Source organism: Podarcis erhardii (assembly GCF_964252035.2).
Source record: "Podarcis erhardii genome assembly, chromosome: 1".
NCBI classification, from domain to species: Eukaryota; Metazoa; Chordata; class Lepidosauria; order Squamata; family Lacertidae; genus Podarcis; species Podarcis erhardii.
In genome coordinates this window covers 63,748,512-63,772,812 of record NC_138497.1, presented here as the reverse complement: position 1 = coordinate 63,772,812, position 24,301 = coordinate 63,748,512, and the positions used below count along the sequence as shown (strand labels likewise).

Here is a 24,301-nt window from a genome sequence, read left to right as displayed (position 1 = left end):
CTTTGTATATTTTACTATGCACATCAATTCTAGTTTATTCTCACAGTAAGGCAGCTGCCATTTTCAGATGCTGATAAAAGAGCTTCTTATTCTCTCAACTGTTGCCCTGGGGAACCCTTTAATGGAAGCCTGAATTAATTTTGAGGCTGTGTTCTAACATTTGCTCTAGGTGGTTGATTATATAGTTAATTGTACTTGGTTTAATAAAAGAAACAAGTAATTTAAAAGATAAGACTCTCCTGATTACCTTTTTTATTGCCAACAATGTATTTTATTCAACCAAGAAATTTATTTAAAATTGTTAGGATTTTTTTATGGTCTGTGTTTAAGGGAATAGATTTATAAGATGAGTGAGTGAAGAATATTTCATAGTATTAGCTTCTCTCTTGCCTCTGAGGTATTCCTATTAAAACTGCTACCATGACTCAATGTTGTGTGAACTGTCGCCTATTAATTTGAACCTTAAATCTCACAAACCAATCCTTTCAAAGTAGCTTTTCTTGAATCATGTGATAAATGGTATTTCAAACTACTTGCTCAATGGCGAGTATGGCCCACCAACCATTTATCAATGGACTAGCTCCACCATGTCACTTTCAAATTTGGTTCCCCTCAATTACACTAAAATTTTGACTTTTTTCTGCTGCTGTATGGAATTATAGAGTGCCTTTTTACAATTATTCTGCTAAGCAGTTTTGTACTGTTTCTGTGAAAAAGCTGTTTCTATTCCACTCAAATTGGGGCTGCATTCCAATCTCCTGTGTGAGTTAGACATAGACTACAAAGGGCTTTATGGAACCATCTAGTTGAGGAAGCAGTGCAGCCTGATGATGAGTGAAATTGCGTGTTCATGGCACTTGGAAGGAAGAACTGAGTTGTGACTTTAGATGTACTTAGAACCATAGAATTGTAGAGGTGAATGTGACAACAAGGATCATCCAGTGCAACCCCCTGCAATGCAGGAATCTTTTGCCCACAGTGGGGCTCGAAACCACAGCCCTGAGTCATTCTCTACCAACGGAGCTATCCCTCATGGACCTTTACTTAATGGGTTAAGTGTCTCGTAAATATGCTAAGAGTACAGCTTGTCAAGGAACTGATCACCTTTTTAAAAAATTGATTGAAACTGGTTGTTGCCTGAGACCGTTAAATAAACGATGAAGTTGCTATAAGCTTATTAATTGGTCATTCTTGACATGAGGAAGGATCAGTTTATATAACATTGCAGAGGATTGCGGCTCCTATAATAGAAGTATAAAAGTCATGTGCGCAAGATGGACTGTGGTGATCAGGGCGGATTTTGGCACTGCTTTATATGAGGTTAGGCATCCCTACAATAAAAATTGTGCATCCCTCACAACTGATGATGCCCTGCATGTGTTTTGCCTTTGAGGATCTGGTGCTTTTTGTACCAAATTTTCAAAAGTAAAATATGACTCTGGCTTTATGGCTGTGACATAAAATTCCCAAAAGTTATAAGGATAGGTAAGGCAAGTAAGGTAATGTGTCTTCCTCCTCTCTCTTTTCTCTGTCCTTTCTTTCGGTTGCCTTTCTCGTTCCGCACCCACGCTAGAATCTTGGTGTCCAGCCAGTCCCAATCAAAGTTAGCCCAAACAATCCAGTTTGTAAACCCAGTGAGCTCTCCAGCTACTCATTTATTTGTTGAAAATCAGGGCCAAACCTGCCACTTCAGATATTTTCTTGTTTGCTGTTCAGAAGTTATTTGCAATATTTGGCAAAGTATCTTCCATTCTTTACTGAATAAATTCCTTTGCAACTCTAGATACACTCTAAACATAGTGTTACAAAAGCCAAAATAAATGTCTCTCCTGGCTGATGAACACCAGACAACTTATTCTGTTTGCTGATATGTCAAATTCTATCAGGCAACTTTAATACCTTTATATTTAAAGTATGAAACTGGCAGTAATATGGCAGATGGTATGTGTTTGTTTGAACCAGGCAGCTAGATAATTTGATTCTGTGTATGTAACTAGAGATTTTTTGGGGGGAAAATTGTTTATTCCCTTGGATTTTATAATAAATACCACTGTTTCTGTGACAACTAGTTAAAACAAACCATCCTAAAGTAATAAAACTGAATTCTGGTAGTAAAGATGACACTGCCCTGGCCAATACAAACTCGATTCTTCACAACAATAATTTTGTTTTGTACCACCCTATAAAAACATGGGAAGAACTCTTGTACAGTATACACATCCACCGTAGTAATGTGAAAGGAGAAAGTGCACTAGAGGTATAGGTTAAGAAGTGAGCAGATGAGAGTAGATAAGAATTTTAAAAATAGAAATAACTTTAAGTGGATTTGATTCTACTCAAACTTCTCATGTTCTTTTTTTTTAAGATTGAAGCAAAGCAGTGCATGATTTTTGAGAAACATTTCACACCCAAAAGTAAATATTTTTGAAATGCTCTGGGTCATCATCCTTTTTCCTTTGTCTTCTCCACTTCAGCTGCTCTAAACAGACCTCTGATAGAGCAGGTAATGGTTCTGTATAAAGAAAAATACTCTGCAGAGTTGTGCTTTCAGCAAGCTGTAAGGGGAAACAAACAAATTGCCCTGCATACCTATCATGTAAGCACTTGCCTGCATTTGTTCATGGGCTGAAATTGAAATCTGCTTAAAACTATTACCTTGAGGACTTTTTTTTATAGGTTTTGCAGGAACGTATGACTGTGGTAGAGCTGAGGCATGTTCCTGCTATTCTTGTCAGCTGTCCCAGAAGCCTCATTTGCTGGAGGGGTTTTATTTTATCAGGTCTGAATGCATTCATTGATAGTTGTGCTTTTCTCTCTCTCAAGCAGACAGTATGTTTGAATGCTGGGTGGTCACATTTGAATTTTTTATTTTTTTACTACTGCTAGCAGTACAAGCTTTAATAGAATGCATAGAGTTTATGTGCACACTTGTTGTGACTACTGCCCAAAGAATACAAAGGGTGTTGTAGTTCTGTGAAGGGACAGAGAGTCCATATAGGCAACCATCTTGGGTACCCATTTAAGAAATAAAGGATGCATTTAACCACACATTTTACCCCACTTCTGCATCTGATGATGTTTGCCACTTGGCAGGAAGATACAGACAAACAAGTTACCCAAGGATGAGTGAAATGTTTGGGCTCCAAGTATCCTCTCCATGTATTTATATACTACGTTTATATCTACCTTTCCTCGGAGGAGCTCGGGTACATGGTTCTTTTCGTATTTCCCCCTCTCAAATCCACCTGTGATCTGTAAGAGATGGTGACTGGCCCAAGGTCATCCAGTGAGCTTATTGGCTAAGTGAGGATTTGAACCCTGGTTTCACAGGTCCTACTCCAGCATTTGAACCACTACACCACACTGTCTTTCCACACCACACTGACTCTAGCCTGTTCCCATATGATAGTGGGAACCAGCTTGTTTTCTGTTACAGGTGTGCTGAGTGCTGAGGTTTGAAAGCACCTTTTCATGGTGTCAGCTATGCCATGCCCTTTTTCAGGATACTCCATTCAGCTACCCCTCAGTTTTCCCCCACCTCCCCAATATTCCATGCCCACTGAGCATGCTCAGTTCTTATTAGGTGGTTCTGTTTGGTGTTTTCAGGCTCCCCAAGCCTTCTGATACATTCCTGCTGCTGTCTTATCTTTATAAACACTGGTACAGTGGTACCTCGGGTTACAAACACTTTGGGTTACAGACTCCACTAACCCGGAAGTAGAACCTTGGGTTAAGAACCTTACTTGAGGATGACAACAGAAATCGTGTTCTGGCGACGCGGTGGCAGTGGGAGGCGCCATTAGCAAAAGTAGTACCTCAGGTTAAGAATGGTTTCAGGTTAAGAACGGACCTCTGGAAGGAATTAAGTTCATAACCGGAGGTACCACTGTACATGGAGAATGAGTTTGGCTATTGGTATATACATCTGGAGCATGACTTTTAATACAGGCATGACCTTTAATACAGGTTTAAATATTTAATAGGAAAAAATTGATTTTGTGTAATATACTAGATTCTCTCTTGAAACAATTTTCGCGCTATCAAGTTTTGAAACATTTAGCTTTCATTTCTTTTCCCCATGTGACCTTTTTATTCTCACAGTAGACTTAATTCGATTTGTGTTCTAGAAATGCTACTTACGGTAATTGGCACATTTTGTTCACACAGCAATGCTTTTTCTTCTCCTATTTTTTCTAGGGATATCAGTATGAACAATATAACAAGGTTACCAGAAGATGCATTCAAGAATTTTCCTTACCTTGAAGAGTTGTGAGTATTGAATCTGACTTGCTTTTGTGGCATGGGGAGTGAGTAAATGTTGCCTGAGAAATGCATGTAAAAGTAAATAGTGATATGTGAATCAACTGGGAACAAAGAAGGCATTGTACTTAATAGTTTTTAAAAATCCTATATGTGCTTCAAAGCCAGGATGCTATTTACATGGAACCTTTTTATAGTAATTATTTTAATTGTGATTGCAGTGATGACATAGGCTTAATTACAGTGCTATCCAAAGATAACACAGGGACTGTGCAATTACCACTGTTTTAAATGGAGCTATGCTAGACTGATTGCATAGCTTTTATAAAATGTGCTATAGTTACTGTGGTTCCCATCAGCCTAGGTTGGGACAAGTACTCTCTCTCTCTCTCTCTCTCTCTCTCTCTCTCTCTCTGTGTGTGTGTGTGTGTGTGGTGTGTAAAGGTTGGGAAGTGTTGAGAAAGTGAGACTTTGTGAGAAACAACCAGATGTGCTCATTAAATGCATCCCATTTCCTTAAATGTTTCATGTGAAAGGGTATTCCTCATTCATGGCCCCAACCGAACATAAATGAGAAGGGGTTTGAGAACGTGGACAGAACAGGCAATGAAGTAGCAAGAAAAAAATGCTTAAAGTAGAAAACCCTGTGACATATTGTATCTTCTTTCACCCCATTAAAATACAGCTCCCTTTTTAATAATTCCTCAACAGTGGTGTGGCACACTCAAAGCATACTGAGAGTGCTTTTCTTTTTCTTTTTAAAGAAAAATTTAACTTGAAAACCCTCAACAAATAGCTTGGGAATCTCTCAGAGATTAGGGTATTCTTTTTCAGGCAGATGTGGTTAGCTTGTGCTCCTTCAGTCATTGTTGGGCTTGCTGGCTGGGGCTGTTGGGAGATGGAGTCCAACAACTTCTCGAGTTCTCCATCTGGAGGTCCAAAGCTTACCTAACCTGTTTTAAATGATTGCTTAAATATGACACAGTAGAACAGTTCCATGCAAGTTTATAGAATATTAATAGCACTACAAATTGATTCAGAATAATGCCATTTAATGCAAAAAAAAATCTTAAATATTGGTTGTAGCTGCTACTGTTTAATTGTAAACAGCCTCAAAATAAAATGCACAAGGGTGGTAATTGGCTACGTGAGAATGTGAGCAGGGAGATCCTTGATGCAAACATTGCTTTGGCAATGATTCGCAAGGTGGGTGGCCATAGACAAGCCATTGTCTTCAGTCCTAGTCCCTGTCCCAGAATATAGAGGAGATGATACTACCAAGCAGCCTTGCAGAGTGTTGCAACGTACCAGGGAAAAAATTAATAATATGTGGAACACTTCAAACATCCTAACAGCACTATATAATTGCTAAGTTAATAAATAATAGACATATATTAATATTAAAGGAGGCAAGTTATACCAGGTGCTTTATATAATAGATTGAAAACTGTGTTGCATGTTTTATTTTATATATAAATATTTCTATATAAATATTTGCTGTATAGTATGTTGGTGTCCATCTCCTCAGGTGTTTCTATATGTTTAAAATAAATAAGCAACTCTTTGAATGACTTGCATTCATCTCTCCCCACCCCCACCTCTGCCTATAAGTACAAAGCAATAAAAACAAACTATGTGGGTGTTTCAGTCTTTATGTAACTTCTGTAAACTTGGGGTGTGTCTTGAGATGAGGAGCCGAAAGGCAGAACCTTTAGCCACTATATACTTGGAACTCCATTGCACAATACCCAAAGTATCTTTATTGCAAACTGTAATGATAGTGCTTAGGAAGAAGAAGAAGAAGAAAAAGCATAGAAAAGTTTTCTATTTTATTATGGGACTGAGAAATCCTGATTTAATTTATTACTTGCCTTTCTGGTGCAACATTCTAACATATTTCTGTTCCCTTGCTACAAAAATGAAAAGAATTTAAGGTGTGTCTTTTTCATCATGCACATTATAAAGCTCGAAAAGCTATACAAGAGAAAAGAAACATACTCATACTCTGTATCCAAGTATACAAATGTGTGAATAGTGTCACCATGACCTGGTTCACACGTAAAGCGAAGTTAAACTACGGCTTAGTGCAAACGTGTGGGTTCCTGGAGAGGAGATTATGGTTGTTGTACTGCTGTGAGCTAATACATGGGTCATAGCCACATCATACATTTAAATCGCTCTTGTACTACTGTAGCACTAATGGCTTCCACCAAAAATATTGTAAACTGTAGTTTGTTAAGGGGGCTAGGAATTATAGTTCTATGAGGGCTCTTAACAACTCTCAGCACCCTAATAGGTTCCCAGGGTTCTTTGGGGAAAGCCATGACAGTCAAAGTGGTATGAGTGACCCTGGCTTAGTGTGCTGTCCAAATCCAGGCTTGTAATTTGTCTTGCTACAAACAAGCAATGGGTGTATCCAAGGTTTGTTCCTTGAGTTTACAGATCATGGTTTGTCTTGCTATGACTGCAGTCTTAAGCATAGTTTCCTAGGTGTGAACTCTTATTGCATTTGGCGATCCTTTCTTCTGACTGCATAGGTTCAATTAGTAAAACACAGTGTGACCTTGAGCAAAAGGTTTTCAGGTAGCTGAAATGCATCCTTTAGCGTTTAAAAATATTTCAAAGAAATGTTGCCATTTAAACTGCTAGCATGAGGTAGGGAACCCATCAAAGGAAGAAGTGCCTAGCCTCTGCTTGGTTATTTCCTCCTTCTCTGACTTCCTATTTGCTGACCTGTCTCAATAGCAAAACTTGCAAGTGTCATTATCACCTCAGTCACTTGCCAGATCAAGGAGTGTCTGTTAGTTAGTTACCCTAGTGCTTTGACACATGTCATAATTTCTCCTCAGAAAAAAAAGTTCTGTGCTCCCCATTCCTGTTTTTGCTGCACAATGCCACTGCTTCAACTACCAGATGTTTCAACAGTGCTGATTTCTTTAAGTGTTGTTGCTGCATGTTTATTTGGGGGGTTTTTTTTAGGAGTGGTGGGGGAGATGTGTAAATAGTCAGTGGGTGGCATTGCACTTAATTGGGTCTGGGTGGAGTCAGGAATTTCCTGCTAATATTTTCTACTTCTTAGAAAAAAAGCAAGGAAGTTCTTAGCAGGCTTCTTCACTGGTCCTCTTAAGTCTTCTGTGACAACAGCTATTTTCTTCCCAGTGAGTAGTATTTTTCCAGCGTGGGAATTGGGAGGGAAGAATCTGAAATCCCCAGAAGCACAGAAACTAAAAAACTCACCAGCCTACTTCGTCCAAACTCTCTGATACAAAAAGGTTCCACCCACGAACAAGAGCCTCAAGGAAAGCAGCACAAAATAGCAGACATACTTCAACTACATATTTTGTTGACCTTTTTTTGATGCCGTGTGCTCTAGTTTTCTGACTTGGATTAGCAGGCAAACCTGAAACACCCTCTGCTAACTGTAATGAAAATAGGATGCATTTATTACGACAAAGAGTTACAATTTGTTGAGTTGCAACTTCTAGTCCTATGATACGTTGGAATGGCTGCATGGTCATTTTAGTGCGCTTGCTTACACTGCTGGATAAATTTAGGTCTCATTCACAAAACAAAATGCATGAAAACAAATGCTACTGGGCATTGCAAATCTCACTACAACTGAATTCAAAAGGCTCTAGGCCTTTCAGTTCCCTGATGGTGTTAAAAATAAGTAGAGAACACTTTCATAAAAGGAATGTAAGCCATTGCTTCCTGCCCCCCCCCCAGTTAATAGACTTGGGATGCAATCCAAAAACCCAATTCTACATGCTAGGGTGGTACAGTGGTTTCCTTTCACCCAACTTGGAACAGGTTCACCAGCCTCCTCTGTTGAGTGACACCAGCACAGACATCCCTGTTCTACCACTGAAAGTGGACAGAACTATTACTGGTGGGAAGTCTGCAGAAAGCCCACAAATTGGGTGTTCTAGGGGAAGGGATTATCTGATCTGCAATCCAATGGATCCTGAGCCAGCCCCATTGTGATGCCAACTCTTAGACTGGTATAGCCCAGAGCAGACTTTTGCCTGCCTCTGCCTTGACCTGCATGAATTACAGGGTGGTGGTACTGACGGTGGCAGCTCCATTACACCCTGCTGCTTACCAACTGGGGATTGTTCTCCATTGGTGAAAAGGGATCATGGAGCCTGATCCTGACCAGCTTCATTCAAAGCAGGAGAGAGATGGCACACAGAAAGCCCATCTCTAAACTGCTTACTTTAAAAATGAGTTATAGGAGAATGGAGTTGATGGGACAGAGGACTCAGTATCCTAATCAGAAGGAAGAAAATGAAGTGTGTGAGTTTGCAGGAGAAGGCTGCTAAGACCTTTCAGGTGGTAGATAAATAAATGATTAAGTTAATTTGGAATATGCAGAAGATGTAAAAAATAAAATCAAGGAACTGCAGAAAGGGGGAAGGAAGTCGAGTTTAGAAATGTTAAAATGATTGTAAAATTACTGAAGTGTATAAAATTGAAAATCATACATAAAAATAAAAAAAAATACCTCTCAGGTGTGTATTGGTAATTAAGATGAAATTCCTACCTGCTTCACTTTCCACTGAAGGAGATTGGAGTCTGGTTCAAGAAAGGGTTTTCTTAAATAGGCAGGAGGAGAAGGTTTTTTAAAAGGGGGAATAAACAAAAGGGCAAGGGACTGGCACCTTCATTAGAAAGGGCAGTTTTGGGAATCAGTTTTAAGTTATGCACATTCATTTAAAAAACCCAACATCCAAAAAGAAAATTAATATCCAAAGCTTAATTAAGATAGATGAGACGGAAGGGATCTACAGTGGTGCCCCGCAAGACGAAAGCCTCGCAAGATGAAAAACCCGCTAGACGAAAGGGTTTTCCGTTTTGGAGGCGCTTCGCAAGACGAAATGTCTTGCGAGTTTTTCCGACTTTTTTTTCCTCCCCCCCTTTTCTAAGCCGCTTATCTGCTTATCCGCTAAGCTGATAAGCCGCTAAAAGCCGCTAAGCCGCTGATAGCGCTAAGCCTTCAATGGGCTTGCTTCACAAGACGAAAAACCGCTAGACGAAGAGAATCGCGGAACGGATTCTTTTCGTCTTGCGAGGCACCACTGTATATTAAACTGTGTCCAGGTGTTTCATGCTATCTGACTTGGTAAGCATCATTTTGCTTCTGTTGGGTCACAAAGGAGCCTTTTAGTATGCCACAAACTAAAGCAGGCATGCTTCACATTCTAATATATATGTCTTTGTTTTCTATGGTTCATTTTGGCTTCTCCATGCCAGGTTACTATAATTAGCTTGTTTAATCTCCCCTCCTCCCCCATGGCCTTTCGCAAAGTTTGTTGTTTACATGATGGTGACTTCTAATTATCACAAGGGCAGCCATAAATGTGAGTGTCTCGGTTTATACACAGATGAAAAGCAGGGCATGGATTTGTATTATTCACTGCTCTGTTTTGCACTTAACAACTTTTAATTTTCTACGCCATCTCCATAGGAATCTTACTGTACTTAGGAATATAGTCAAAATTCTCTTGTCTTTCTCTATAACAGATACTTGTGTGAAAGTAATTTACAAATGACTGAAATGGAATTGATCAGTCTATAAAGAACAGCTGATCACCAAGGGCTTTGCCAGGTCATTTAATGAGGTGTGCTCTTTAAACAAACATAATATGAATATAAGGTAAAAGTAAAGGACCCCTGAAGGGTATAGTCCAGTCAAAGATGACTGTGGTATGCGGCGCTCATCTCACTTTTCAGGCTGAGGGAGCCAGCGTTTGTCCACAGGCAGCTTTCTGGGTCATGTGGCCAGCATGACTAAACCACTACTGGTGCACGGAGGACCGTGACAAGTGCCAGAGCGTACAGAAATGCCATTTACCTTCCCGCTGCAGCTGTACCTATTTATCTACTTGCACTGGTATGCTTTCGAACTGCTAGGTTGGCAGAAGCTGGGACAGAGCAGCAGGAGCTCAGCACCACCGCACAGATTTGAATTGACAACCTTCCAATCAGCAAGCCCAAGAGGCTCAGTGGTTTAGACCACAGTGGCACCTACGTACCTCAATATGAATATGCAACAGCCCTGCATGTGATACAAAAAATAAAATTCTTGTGAGTGTTTGCCTCCAGTTTACCAGCGAAGGAATTTATATTTCTGCACAGGTCGCTGTGTTTCACTAAAAATAGGTATTTTAAAAACAAATGTAGCTTTGTTGGCCCATTGGAAAACACCCTGAAATCCAGTTGGACAATACCTTTATAATGCCACATAAGTGTTGCAAGCTTTTGAGTTCTCCATAACTACTTGTTTAGGTAAGATGCTACACAAACTGTGTAAGAAGTGAGGAAAATTTTAAAATAAATAAATACAAAAGGTGTAGGGTGGTAGTGTAACTGACGTCAGCATCAGCAAGATGCAGTCTTGCTCCAAGATTCCTTCTTTTTCATATAAAATAATTTATGCTGCCAAGATTTTGAGTTCTGTGTAACTCACAGGCTAGCACAGTAAATGACAGCATCACCTCCAAAGCATCGTGTTCCATTAACAACACTAAAATATTGGCTATATTAGGTTCCAATGTGATTTAAGTCTTAATGTAACCCCTAAGTCCTATCTTCCCCCTTAAATTTTTTTATTGGGTGTTTTATTTAAAAAAATAATACAGATTTGTGGAATAAATTAACAGCAAACCGGTGTCCCTCAGTCCTAAATTCATTTAGTTAAAAGCACAGAGCAGCTCACAAAAACCGGTAGGGGTGTGTGTACCTACTTGCTACCTGTGATTGTTGTTTCCATAATACTGAGCTTTGGTTTAGAGTTATGTCTGAACCAGACCTCTTTATGCCTATCTCTTTTTAAAAAATGACTCTCCAACCCCTTTGTGGTTGAAACTGTATAAGAAGCTACTCCCTAGAATTGTGTTGATGCATCATGGGTGAAATGTGCCTTCCCAGAGGGGTTATGCCAACTGACACTAGGCTGGTATTTAGCACCCACTTCTCATTAGTTTTTTTTAAAAAAAATTATTATGTGTTGATGTTGAACAGTATTGTGTTTGCCTTGTTTCTTGCCTTATTTTTATGCTACTGTGTTTTGGAAGTTACTGAGCTTTTTTCAGTTTGGCCCAAAGTTGTTGTGCGCTTTCTTTTTTGCAAAATCTCAAAAAAAATAATAAAAGGAAGTTTTTGAGCTATTTTTAAGAAAATTCACCAAAATCTACACTTCTGACATGGGTTGCCATACATCTGGATTTTCCTGGGCATTTTAGTGATTTCTGCCTAGACACTGTTTCCAACTGCTGAATCCTGGCTGTGTCTGGACATATGGCAGCCCTAATCAGTGCCCTGCCTGAGGACTTGTGCTTGCACATTTGAAACTTGCACAGGATTTTTGTTAGGAGAGGGACAGAACCTCAGATTTGTATTTTTAAAATTGATTTAGGGGGCAGCTGCACCCCTTGGCTGTACCCCTACCTTGCACCCCCTGACATTGTCTTGGGGAACACAGGAGAACCTCCAGAACTGTGCAGGGGAGAAGAGAGGGAGTGTTCCATCTGGAAGCTACAGTGCTTGTGTTAATGTGATGTTCACCATGGGATGTTGAATTCCATTCTTTCTCTCCGCTATCAACATTAAGGTTTTTAGTTAACTTGCTTAAGATTGCTTTCATAACCACTTTTTATGTGTTGCAATGAACATAAATTTTCCAGTGGACCTTTCAGAGCATATGGGCTTATGAATAGTTCAAGTTATGTAGGTTTTAGCTCAACAATCTAGGTTTTTCCTCAATTTCAACACTTCTTAGCATGTTGTCATAATACTGGGTTTGTGTTGAGCCATTCACAATTATGCTTTTTTTCAGTTCGCATGCATCTTCTGCTTGTTTCACATAGTTGAGCAGATTTGCCCTGAACTTGAGCTTCGCTAACTGTCAGAAAAGTCAGGAAGTGGTTCTGCTGCTGCTTCTGGAGCATCACTAATATGGTTGTCAAGCAAGCTACCCAGAGCACCTTTTGTTATAGGCCTATAAATAGCCTAAGTCAATAAAGTGCCAAGACTATCCCTTTAATCTTTCGTTTAATCTTTGAGGAGATTGGTCAGTCATTCTACTTTAGGGTAGAAAATATTAATTGTTTCTCTATGGGAAAAATGTACAGTCAATCCACTTAAATGTCAGCTGTAGTAAATGTGGTTTTCAAACTTTCCTTGAACTTCAGGCATGATATTTGTACAGCTGCAGAGCTCATGGGTGCTTATAATAGCTATGGAGGAGGGCCATTTCATCCATATGTTCTAGTAAGAGGTCACCATGTTATCCGGTGCAGAGAAAGGGACTCCCAGGAGGTTGGTAATCTGTTGAAATAGAAGGAAATGAAGCACGGAGCCCTTTGTGTGACTTTAAAGACATATCACCTGTGTGTGGCATTTTCATTTTCTGCTGTGAATGAAGCAGTTTTGAATTGTTCTGCACTGCAAATCAGTTGAGTAAATAGGACACTTGTGTGTGTGTCTAACTGATCAGAAGAAACAAGCAATTAGAATAGCATACAAAAAAAAGAAGTCATGTTGTATTTCTGAGCTTGGAAGTTTGGCTTGTCTTGTGGATGTCATTCTAACTGCTCTTTTCTCTTTTGATTGGAAATGGAGGTAGAAGGTATAAATGCTTCCCACAGTTGAAACAACCCTACTTATAAAAAACAGGCTTGTGGATGTGAAAGTTACCCTTCCTTCTGAACTTTGGCTTTACTTGGTAGCTTTCATCAGGCAAGGGTTGTGTGGTGTGTTGGAGTGCTGTGGGTCTCAGTTCATATTCTGTTTCCTTAGGTATTTGTTTGATACATGTTTGATGTATTACAGTATTTTACAGCCAGATGGGCGGGATATAAACAATAAACAATAAACAATAAACAATAAACAATAAACAAATTATTATTATTATTATTATTATTATTATTATTATTATTATTAGAATCAACTGTATGCTCCAGATTTCCAAGTCCTGTCTTATCAGAAATGTCTAGCCATAACTCATCTTGAGGTTGTATTGGACCTTCTGATGTCTCACAGGTTCTTCCAAGCTTAGGTTAAGGCAGTTGACTGACTCACTACAGAGAGGCACATAGGTCTGGAGCATACCTGTCAATATCTTTGGCAGAGGCCCAGGAGGAAATCAACAGAGTAAGAATAAATACATGAAGGAGTGAAGGAGTACAAATAAGGAATAAAATGAAACACTGCTTGCTGTCCTCAACCCTAGCAAGAGTTTAGGTAGTCAACAATGATGAGAATATATATGGTGCAACCAAAGTTATGCTTTGTAACATTGTGTAATATGAAATGAGTCTTCTATTTGGTGTGAATATGTTGGTTGATCTGCTTCAGGAAAAATGTTGTCTTACCCTTAACAGGGGAAATCAGTTTTGTGCTGCTACCAGTAGTTGTCTCTGGTCTTCATGTTCACATTGAAAAATTTTAGGCAAGTAAGAGGAGAAAGAAATCACATTTTTTATAAACACTACTGTTGTTCATGTTCTCTCTCTCTCTCTCTCGTGTGTGTGTGTGTTTAGGTAGTCTTACCTTGGTTTAGTTGATGATACTGTTCAGATGGATAGCAGAACTACTTTCTTATTCTGGTGATTCATATTACATAGTTATTCCTTGGTATTTATAGATAGTATCCAATGAATTATTTGAGGTGTGTCCAAGGGAATGCATAGTAGAATGTTTTACTTTTTTCTCACTTAGACAGCAGCCTACCATGCTATATCACAAGCTGCTTTTGGAAGGTTCTCCCAGTTTCAGAATTGGCTTGCTATGTCGCATGGAAGACTACTGTTTTGAAAAACCCAAATTAAAGACTGAAAAGAGTGCTGCTTCAACTATATAGTTGCTCCTACTTCTGTATAATTATGCAAATTAAGAAAACCATACTGGTATTTACCTCCTCCCCCAACGCTATTTGGAGTGCAGAATTTGGCATTCTTTGTTCTTTTTTATTCTGGCAATAATGTCTATAGCCCCTTAGGAATAAATTTTAATAATAAAATGTAGTAACCTTTTTGTAAAATAAGGTGTAAGGGAGCTTGATAGAGGTTTATAAAATCAGGCATGGTGTGGAGGAAGTGGATAAAAATATGTTTGCTTTCCTCCCCTCTCATGTCATAATACTGAAACAAATGAAGCTTGCTATTTCTCCCCCTCTTCCTTATTACATATATTTCTTTTGAATACACTGCTGAATTGGATCTCTGGGCTGTACTGGTTTCTGAACACACTCATGGGCTAGTTGTCCTCCCATGCGGCTTAGACTGCTAGAGCATCTTAGTTGTTGAGATGCCTGGGAAATGAAGGAGAGGAGATGGGTTGAAGTTGCTAAGCAGGAGACTTTGAATTTAGCTGGCTGTTTCCCTACTTCCAAAGAGACCACTGTAAGGCAGTGGGAGTCCTGTGCCCATTGCCCTCAGTAACACATGAGTGGATGGCGGCAGCAGAGAGAACGAGGAATAGGACAGGACCTTGGTGCTACTAAGCTAAGCTACAAAGGTGGTGTTGGAGCAGGGCCTCTATCTCCATGAATTTGTCTAGTCCTCTTTTAAAGCCATCCAAGTTGGTGACTATTACTGCCTCTTGTGTTTATCTAGGCACTGTGCAAATAAATACAGTAGGAGATAAGAGATGACAGGTGAGAACTAAGAAGCATGGAGAGGGGAATATGAAATAAAAAGTCTTCTCTACTTCTGCTTAGACTCTCTGGACGTGGCAAATTCTGCCTAAAATGGGGAGGCTGAGTCTCACTCAGAGAGCCAAAGTCTGTACTTAACTTGAGGAACTATGGCACTCCTTACCACAAGGAAATAATTGTGGTGTAGAATTCAGCCATTTTTTAAGGAGGGGTTAAAATGATGACATTAATTGCTTTCCATTTTGTGTCTGGCTCCATCCTTACACCACCCTTTTGTGAATACTGGGCCTCAGTAACTTTCTGTCCTTTCAAGTGGGACCTGAGGGCAGAAAGTCTTTAAAATTCCCTGAAATGTAGAATTTGTGCCACAGAATGTGCAAAATAACCATAAACTTTCTGTTGATGATTTCTAGCCATGATGTCAGTGTGCCTCTGTAGGGAAACTGTAACACTGAGAGAATTTCAAATGTGAAAATGTTTTATTTAAAGTGTTTGGTGTGTGTGGCAGGCAGTTTGCTTCTAACCTAAGCCTGTGATTTACAGTGTATAGGGGGTTCTTCAGTTGGTCATCTTCCAGGAAGCAGTTAGGCTGACACATTTATTAAAGAGGTAACTGTACAACTTCCACCATTATGACATTTTGCAGTAGAATTCAGTTTTTGTATGGATCAGTAGAATCCAAAAAGAGCAATCTGTCATAGGTCCCTTAGTGGGACTTCCTATTTAAATTCATTGGTCTTCCGATAGAGTCCAGTGAGATGCTGAAATTCCTTAAGATTAGATGGTTCTGAGGGAATAGAATAATACGGCAGTCACAGCACTCTGAACAGTGTTGTCAGTGTTGTCAAGGCTCATGAGCAGGGCCGGCCCATTCACGAGGCAGACTGAGGCAGCCACCATAGGCAGCAGAATCCAAGGAGCACCTCCATGGGCATCTGCCCACCGCCACTGCTGTTTCACCTTCAGTGGCGAAACTAGATGGGCTGCCCCTGCTCAGAAGAGTCTGCAGCTGGGGGCTGAAAAGGTAGCAAGTGTGCTTCTGAGATCTGAGAGAGTATTCTGGCACCAGGCAGCTGTTCAACAGGAAGGTGCAAAGACAACCAAGTTAAAATCACTGAAGGCTAAAGCTAGGAAGAGAGGCTTTACCTGCAGTTTTCCAAGACAGCTGAATCCGGATTGTCAGTTGGTGGTGGTTGTCTTCACAAAAGCAATGAGTCCCTGATCAGAAACAAAACTTCAAATAGAACCTAGATGAAGCATGTAAATTAATTGAGGTAAAGAGAATCCTGACAAAATCAAGACTTAAGGTGAAGTTGTCTGTGCAGCCTGTGAGTTAAGGAGAAGGAAAAGAGCAAATGCCTATTGGTTTAGATTAGTAAAAAGAATTAGAGCAAGTAAGCAGCCTTATCTTCAAAGTAACTGTTATATCATAAAGTAAATAACTGCCCAAGCATCATTTCACATCTTTCCTCGTAATAGTATAAGTGTGGACCCAGCTATGGTGCATGGTAAAAGATGAATACAGTGGAACCTCTGGTTACAAACTTAATTCATTCCGGAGGTCCATTCTTAACCTGAAACTGTTCTTAACCTGAGGTACCACTTTAGGTAATGGGGCCTCCCGCTGCTGCCGTGCTGCCGCTACGTGATTTCTGTTCTCATCCTGAGATAAAGTTCTTAACCCAAGGTACTACTTCTGGGTTAGCGGAGTCTGTAACCTGAGGTGTTTGTAACCCGAGGTTCTACTGTAAAGGAATTACTTGGAATTACTTTTAATTGCCTTCCACACCCATCTCAAGGCGATGTACAAAATATAATAAAAGCAACTTTTAAAAGTTAAAGACAACACAGATAAACTTTAAAACAATACAAAGTAGACATGTATAGTAGATACCTATTTATCCAGCTCAGAAAGCTTGTTGGAACAAAAATGCCTTAAATTGTTTCCAGAAAATGCAGGATGTGGGCACCTGCCATATCTTGACAGGAATGGTTTCCCCTCAGAACAGGGACAGCCACATAAAAAGCTCTGCTCCAAATTACTGTGGAGCGGCCTTCTGAGATCTTTAGAACTGTAACTCACAGCCATTCCAGCAAGCATGGGCAGTCGCCAGGGATGCTGGGAGTTGTAGTCCAACAACACCAGGAGGACACCACATTGGTTATCCCCGATCAAAGGAAAGAAGGAGAAATTCCCCCATCCGCACAGTTGACAGGCCTTTTCTCCCCAGAAATCCAGTGGATTGGAACCACTCACAGGGTTTATGATGTGTGAGCCGGTTCCATCCCGATTGACATGTGCACCATCTGTGTTTTCATGCTTGTTACAACTTTTCTACAAGAAAACACATATCTTGGCTAAAAGTCAGTATTCTAAAGTATCACAAACTTTGTATTCCAAATTAATAAATAAAGCAAGTACCCCTCTGGCTGGAAAAATATACACTTCAAATGCATAGACTTCAGCATCCACTTCTCAGATATCCAGAAGACTAAACATCTAGAACAGAGCTTTCCAAACCTTTCCTGTTGGTGACACACTTTTTAGACACGCATCATTTCGCGACACAGTAATTCAGTTTTACTGGCAAACCGGAGGTTAGACTAACCTCTTTCCAGTCCTGGGAAGAATGCAGGGGAGCATTCACGAAACACACCTACACACTGCAACTGACACACTAACATGTCGTAACACAGTTTGGAAAGCTCTGATCTAGAGATTTAGCAATGACTGCCACTATCACTAGCTCAGTGTATGCTCTGCCCTGTTGGTTGCACTCATATGTATCAAGGCAATGTATGCAGTATAATAAGAACAACTAAAAAGAAAAGTTAAAGCAAATGAATTGAAAAACAACCTTTATGGTTTAACCAGATTTATTAATTAAATGGCAGGGGTGAGGAATCTATCTCACCTTGAGGGTTGCATTTTTCTGTGCCAATTTCCAGGGGCCGCATATCAGTAGTCAGGGGGACCAGAGGAAAAGGTGGATAAAGTGATGAAAATAAATGTTAGCTTTGTGCAGTAGGCTAGTTTCTGTATACACTCATCCAGCCCTCTCTGCATTAATCAAATTGAAATCAATGGGACAAGTTAGTCATCAGTAAGTTAACTTGCATTGATTGTGATGGTTTACCACTTTAAAAGCACCTACAATTTTCTACACACTGTTTATAGGTTAAAGCAGCCTAAAAATGTAATAGGCATGGTACAAAGACAAAAAAGGAACTGGTAGGGAACAGAATATATAAAAACCATTTTCAATTTCTAAGTGCAATAAGACTATTGTATTTTTCTCGGTGGCATTATTTAATCTGCACTAGCATCTTCAGATCTTAGCCGAGGCATTAAAGCAAACAAGGAAGCAACCAATTTGGCCGAAAATGATCTGTTGTTCGTGTTGGCAGCCAGGAATAACCAGGTGTTTGGCATTTTCTTATCACTTTCCTAAATAAAACATCTAGTGTTACAAGCATCAGCAGTTGACAGGAATTGGACCATATAACAACAGACTTACTACTAAATAAATGTTTGAAGAGAACACATGAAAGATAAATGGGATAACTCCATCTCAAAGCTGTTTCTGTGATGGTTACTTGGGTGTGGTGGAGAGTCCTTTTTTATTCTTGGGCATAAATACACATACATACATGTACAATAGCTCTTTTCAGAGAGAATGGAAAACCAAGGTTTTCTGCTTCACATAATACTTGCGCTGCACCTTTAGCTCCTCCTTGGTTATGCCTGTCAGGAGGAGATCCACTTTGGGTTTTCAACTAACAACAGTTCATTGTGAGGTCCAGACTTGAGGAACTTTGGTTTGTTTAATGGTTGAAACAGTATCTGGATCTATGGTGGATATTTACAAAGTTTGGAATTTGCTGGCCTATAGAATGGAGATTTAAAAAACCCATAATCTTCAAATAAACAGAGAGAGCTATGTATGGAGAGAGCAGTTGCTTCTAAGCATGCAGAAAAAAGATAAACAGATTGCAGTAAGGGATTTGAAATTTTCTGTTAGAATTAGACTGACACATCTAATGTGTCGCCTTAATTTTTTTTTTTTAAGAGGCAGCACCTGTTTGGCACAAAATTTCCCACCTCCACGCAGAATTGACATGAGTAACTTGGCTGGGACCTTTATCCTACTGCTCAAAACCCTTTTAAGAGTGGATCCTTGGCCCCAATAGTTGAAGGCTGTGTTATCTAGAGTGGAATAGAAATGTGGTAGTAGGCTACAATTCATAATGTGGTAGCTGTGGCTTGACACTTGTAGTTTAAATGTTACTTGTAAACACAGACTCTGAGAACTCCACGCACAATGGTTACTTAAAAACACACGAGTTGAGTGAGTGCTAGTGAAAGGAAATGTGGTACAATCGAATGCAGAGCACGCCGGTTGCTTGATGAATGTTTTGATGTCCTGATGATTTAATGCATTAGACACTTAGAAATATGCTGTATTTTTGTAGCCTATTATTATTACTGCAATCTTTTCCAGACGGCTGGCTGGCAATGACCTCGCTTTTATTCATCCGAAGGCCTTGTCTGGGCTGAAGGAGCTCAAAGTTCTGTAAGTAATCAAATTTCAGAGCTTCATGGGGTAATTCTTTACTTCTTTCTTGTCCAGTCAGCATATTCACTGACGGAATGAGCGGAATTGTGTATTTTGTTCGAGGATTTTTTTTGGACAGTGCAGAGGCAGTAACAGGAAAAGTTCTATTGCCTTGTCACTTTTTAAACAATTCCAGTGGAGGATTAAACTGTGGGTGGCTGGTTGCAACTTCGTTTAAATGTTTATTGCTTCATTTAATTGGGGGTCAGTGTGTGGTTCTAAGGGCCATGCACGCATGCATAGAGCACTATGGTATTAGCTTGAATTAGAACTACGTGGGAGTTGCCCTGTATGAAATTGTTTGGGTGAAGCAGCTTGCAATGAAGTTGCTATCTTTTCCTTTTAACCAAAAATTCAAGTCCCATCACCACGACTGTAATGGTAAGCTGAACATCACCACAATTGTGTAGGGACTTCATACACCAAGTCCTTTTTGCATAGGTCAGCCTCCATAGGTTTTGTCTCAGTTGTTCACTATGAATGAAGCCTCAGAATTTAACGTGTAACAGGGAATCCTGTTTGCATGTCTCAGAGCTTCTGATTATACTCCAGGCATAGATGTTTTGAGGTGAAGAAACACTAATCAGTGGGCTAAAGGATGTGTTTCTGAAGTCATTTTTGGGTGGTTTACTGGACCTCGTCTCTCTCGTCTATCTCCCTTGTATGATCTCAAGAGAATATGGATTTTTTTCCCTCACTAGGCACAGGGCTCAGGCTATATTGAACTGTCATTTAGTTCAGAATTCCAGCATGAGGGGAGGGAACATAGACAAGAAGTACAATGGGAACAAACTGTACTGAATTTGTGAATGTCAGTTGAGAGACTTGTCCAATCTGTTTATTCTGTTCATGTTCTTATCCCCCCACCTTTTCTTTTTACAGCACTCTGCAGAACAATCAGTTGAAAACCGTTCCCAATGAGGCCATCAGGGGACTCAGCGGACTACAGTCCTTGTAAGTTTCCTTGAGAATTCTCTGCTCCTGCATCTGTTTTCTTTCCTATTTTCACATCTCTCTGAACATACCTTGCATTCTGGAAGCTGAAAGCAGCTCATACAGCTCTGTACATGAATAACTCTTAATTATTCTAAATGCATTTGGAAGGGTATTGCTCATGCTGTTTGCAAATGCAAGACTTTCTAAAACAATCAGAAAAACTTCACAGTGAGTGAAAGGGTTTTTTAAATGGAATTGTTACAGGTGCTTTGTGCTCATGTGGGGATACATGATCATAATCAATTGGGGTTTTTTCTCTCTCTAATGAGCAGGCAAATATATCTTTACAACAACCACAGTCCTGGAGTGGAGAAGAGCTGAAAATATTGTGTTTGTGTATTCCTTGTGTGTCAGAGTGTATGGATATATGAGTGTGTGACTGTGTTTGTGTGAGGGAGAGAGTGTTGTGTGTCTGCGTGTCTGGTGCATGTGTTTGTGACAGTGATGTGTGTAGTTTTTGCTTCACCCATCGTTGGAATGCAGACTGTCAGGAGATTGACCAAGTTCAAATTATTATCAGTACTACTACTACTACTGCCCTGGACCATCAGATCCCAGGGCAGTTTACAACACTTTAAAATTCAGTTTTAAAAACCAATAAAACAAATTTCCCTGCATCTGGCTGAAATAGGCCCCACCCTTGATCTATTGTGAAGATATTAAACATTTTTTCCATAGCACTTCAGTCTCAGCCCAATTCTGAGTCTTTGGAAGGGGAATTTTCTCAAGTGCAATTCCTTTGTGATCCTAGTAGGTCATTATTGAAGCACAGGACAAAAACGCAAAAAATGTCATTGAAAATGTATGGATTTGGCTTGAGAGAGAAAAATAATTCATGTTAATCCTTTTGACCTATAATTCAAGTCCTCCAGCACATTTGTTGATTCAGGATGGTCTAAGGAAGTTCAGAAATGCTTTCAGGTCTGCAAGCTGTTTTGCAAAAGAAATTCATTTGTATTTAACGACGTAACAGTCTCCAGTCACCCGCCACCAACAGAATGGCTACCATAGTTTAGGGCTTCCTTTATTGACAGAATTATGCTTCAGCTGCAAAGGCAAGTTTCTGTGTATATGTTCTTTAGTATTTTATGCAATTTGTTGTGGCTAACATACTTTTATCTTTGATTTCTGACTATAGAATGCATTGAAATTGTCCTAAAATCAACTACTTAAAATCCACACAACAGATTATGTTATTGGAAGAAGTTGCCTTCAAGACAAGGGTGTTCAACATTTTCAAGCAAAAACTGAGAATACCTTATTGTATACTATTGCAATTGTATCTTGATGCACAGCTGGTAAACACCAAAGACTCTTGCTATACAGTAGATCTGAAAGAAAAAAGATAGGAACAAGGAAAGAGGCAGTTTCTGTTAAGGTGGAAGAAGGCTATTAATGATTTTATATCCATTGGAAGTATGCTGAACATACTTTGCCATGACGGACCAGCCTGTCCAAACAATAGAGCAGTCATGTCAGTGTGCTCCTGGTAGCTCTGCTCTGTCTGCAGTTAGGGTGGCTTGTTATCTGCAGCTACTGAACAGCCATCAAGGGCAGCTTCTCATAGAATGTATTATAGAACTCTAGCCTCAAGTTTACAAAGGCATGAATGATGGCTAGAGGAGATTCATTTTGGCAACAGCTGTCTCATCAGCTTGATTACTGTATACTGTGTGCTTGGAGGGTGTTCAAATATTGTCAGTTGTGGAGCCTGTAAAGGTAAAGGGACCCCTGACCATTAGGTCCAGTCGTGGCCGACTCTGGGGTTGCGGCACTCATCTCGCTTTATTGGCCGAGGGAGCCGGCGTACAGCTTCCGGGTCATGTGGCCAGCATGACTAAGCCGCTTCTGGTGAACCAGAGCAGCACACGGAAACACCGTTTACCTTCCCGCCGGAAGGTACTTTGATGTGCTACTTGCACTTTGATGTGCTTTCGAACTGCTAGGTTGGCAGGAGCAGGGACCGGGCAACGGGAGCTCACCCCGTCGCGGGGATTCTAACCGCCGGCCTTCTGATCGGCAAGTCCTAGGCTCTGTGGTTTAACCCACAGCGCCACCCACGTCCCTGTAGGACTTGCCTAAAAAGAACTTTAAATGGTTTGATGCATGTAGTAGTACTATAGCATTATTAGAAACGGACCTTTTGGGTAAGGATTTGTTCCAGATAGAAATGTTTTGAAAGTATTTGAGGTGTGCAGTGTTAAAGCAGATAACTCTTTTACATGTAAAACACTAGAAAATTGCTGGTCTCACTCTGTTCTCCCTCCCTCCTTTTCTTTGAAAAAGATTTACGTAGCTGTCATCTCAGTCCAAAATCTTCAAGTTTAAACGTTACTTAGCTGGTTGTCTGGCAGTATTCCCAACTTTATAGGAAGGAAGCTTTAGGGGGATTTTTTCTTCGTGACAAAACGTATTTCACCACCTCAGAATTTCATGAGTATGGTTTGTGTATGTACAAACCATTTTGGTAGCCCTTGATGTACTGAGGTTCAGGTTGTCTGAAAAAGACAGTTAACATTTTCATCCTATCTAAGCTTTTGTTAAAGAGTTTACCAGTTCTCAATATTGGCCCAATTGATGGCCAGTAAAAAATGAAAAACACAATAGCTGTTACTGGTCTGTCATGGCAAGGTATGTTCAGCATATAAAACGCTGGTTATATCCCAGTGGATATAAAACCATTAACAATCTTCTTCCACCTAAACTAGAACTGCCTCTTTCCTTGTCCCTATCTCCTTCTTTCAGATCTATAATGGGAGAGAGTTCTGAAGGGTAGGGGACATAATAACGGCCTGCTTCCTATATCATACAGAATAGATCCCCTGATAAAATTGTATCTGCAGGAAGCCCTCTCATGCAGAGCGCAGTGATCTATTGAGTATCTAAGGGGTGAGACAATATTTTAGGTATATTGGCCTTACCAATTTCAGTGACAAGTGTGTAAAAGATTAATACATAACCCAAATGCCAAGAAAGGTTTTGTGGCCCCTTTTAAAAGTGTAAAACTAAACGTGTGTAATCTGTGTTTGCACTCATGCACTTGGTCTCTTGTGACACAGTTGGTAACTCCAAGAAGGCCACAGAATTGATGTGTTTGCTTCATAAAGTCACTGCTCGACTGCCAGCTGTGGGAGTGCTAGCATTTATTAAATAGGCTGTATTGAGCTATGGCAAGGTCTGCTATACCTACAAGTAATACAGCTAGGAAAGTGCTTGTTAACTCAAGAGTGGATTTGTTGTCCTTGCCATGATGCAATTTCTGTTGTATCCAGCCTTATCAGTGCTCCCCTCTTAAATCTAATAACTACTTTGCAGTCATTGGAGTGATTTCCTTGTGGTTTTTGAAGTAGCACTTAAAAAGAACAAAGTTCACTCCAGACGTCTGTTGTCCTGAAGCGGTTTTATCTCAAATGTACACTCTGAGATGACGGCTTGTGTCAATATCTCCTGTTTCACTGCTGGAATAATGCTATTAGATTTCTTGAGCCATGTAAATACTGTACCACAGCAGCAAAGCAAATGAAGAGAGTCATGAGAGATTAAATCGCAAGAGTGAACAGAACAATCTACTGAGAATAGAGAACACATACGTGATCTAAATGTACTCATTCCCCTCCATTGTACTCTATAACATCATTTACAACATCCTCCTAATTCTTTTGAGACAGAACTGGCAGGCTGTAGTGCTGCAGAAATGGAAATTGTGAAGTGTTATGCGTGCGTCATAATCTCATTCAGTTGTTGTGTTGTTTTAGTAGCTCATGATTTTTAT

At 39.9% G+C, this 24,301-nt stretch overlaps 1 protein-coding gene across 1 annotated transcript in view; it reads left to right on the top strand.

Annotated features, from left to right (window-relative positions):
* The window catches only part of LGR4 (leucine rich repeat containing G protein-coupled receptor 4), an 82,977-nt gene that overhangs the window by 36,222 nt on the left and 22,454 nt on the right, over positions 1-24,301 (top strand). The window contains exons 2-4 of the mRNA XM_081834645.1: positions 4,198-4,269; positions 19,420-19,491; positions 20,416-20,487. Of these exons, the coding sequence (XP_081690771.1) occupies positions 4,198-4,269; positions 19,420-19,491; positions 20,416-20,487 (216 nt within the window). The remainder of the gene's footprint in view (positions 1-4,197; positions 4,270-19,419; positions 19,492-20,415; positions 20,488-24,301) is intronic.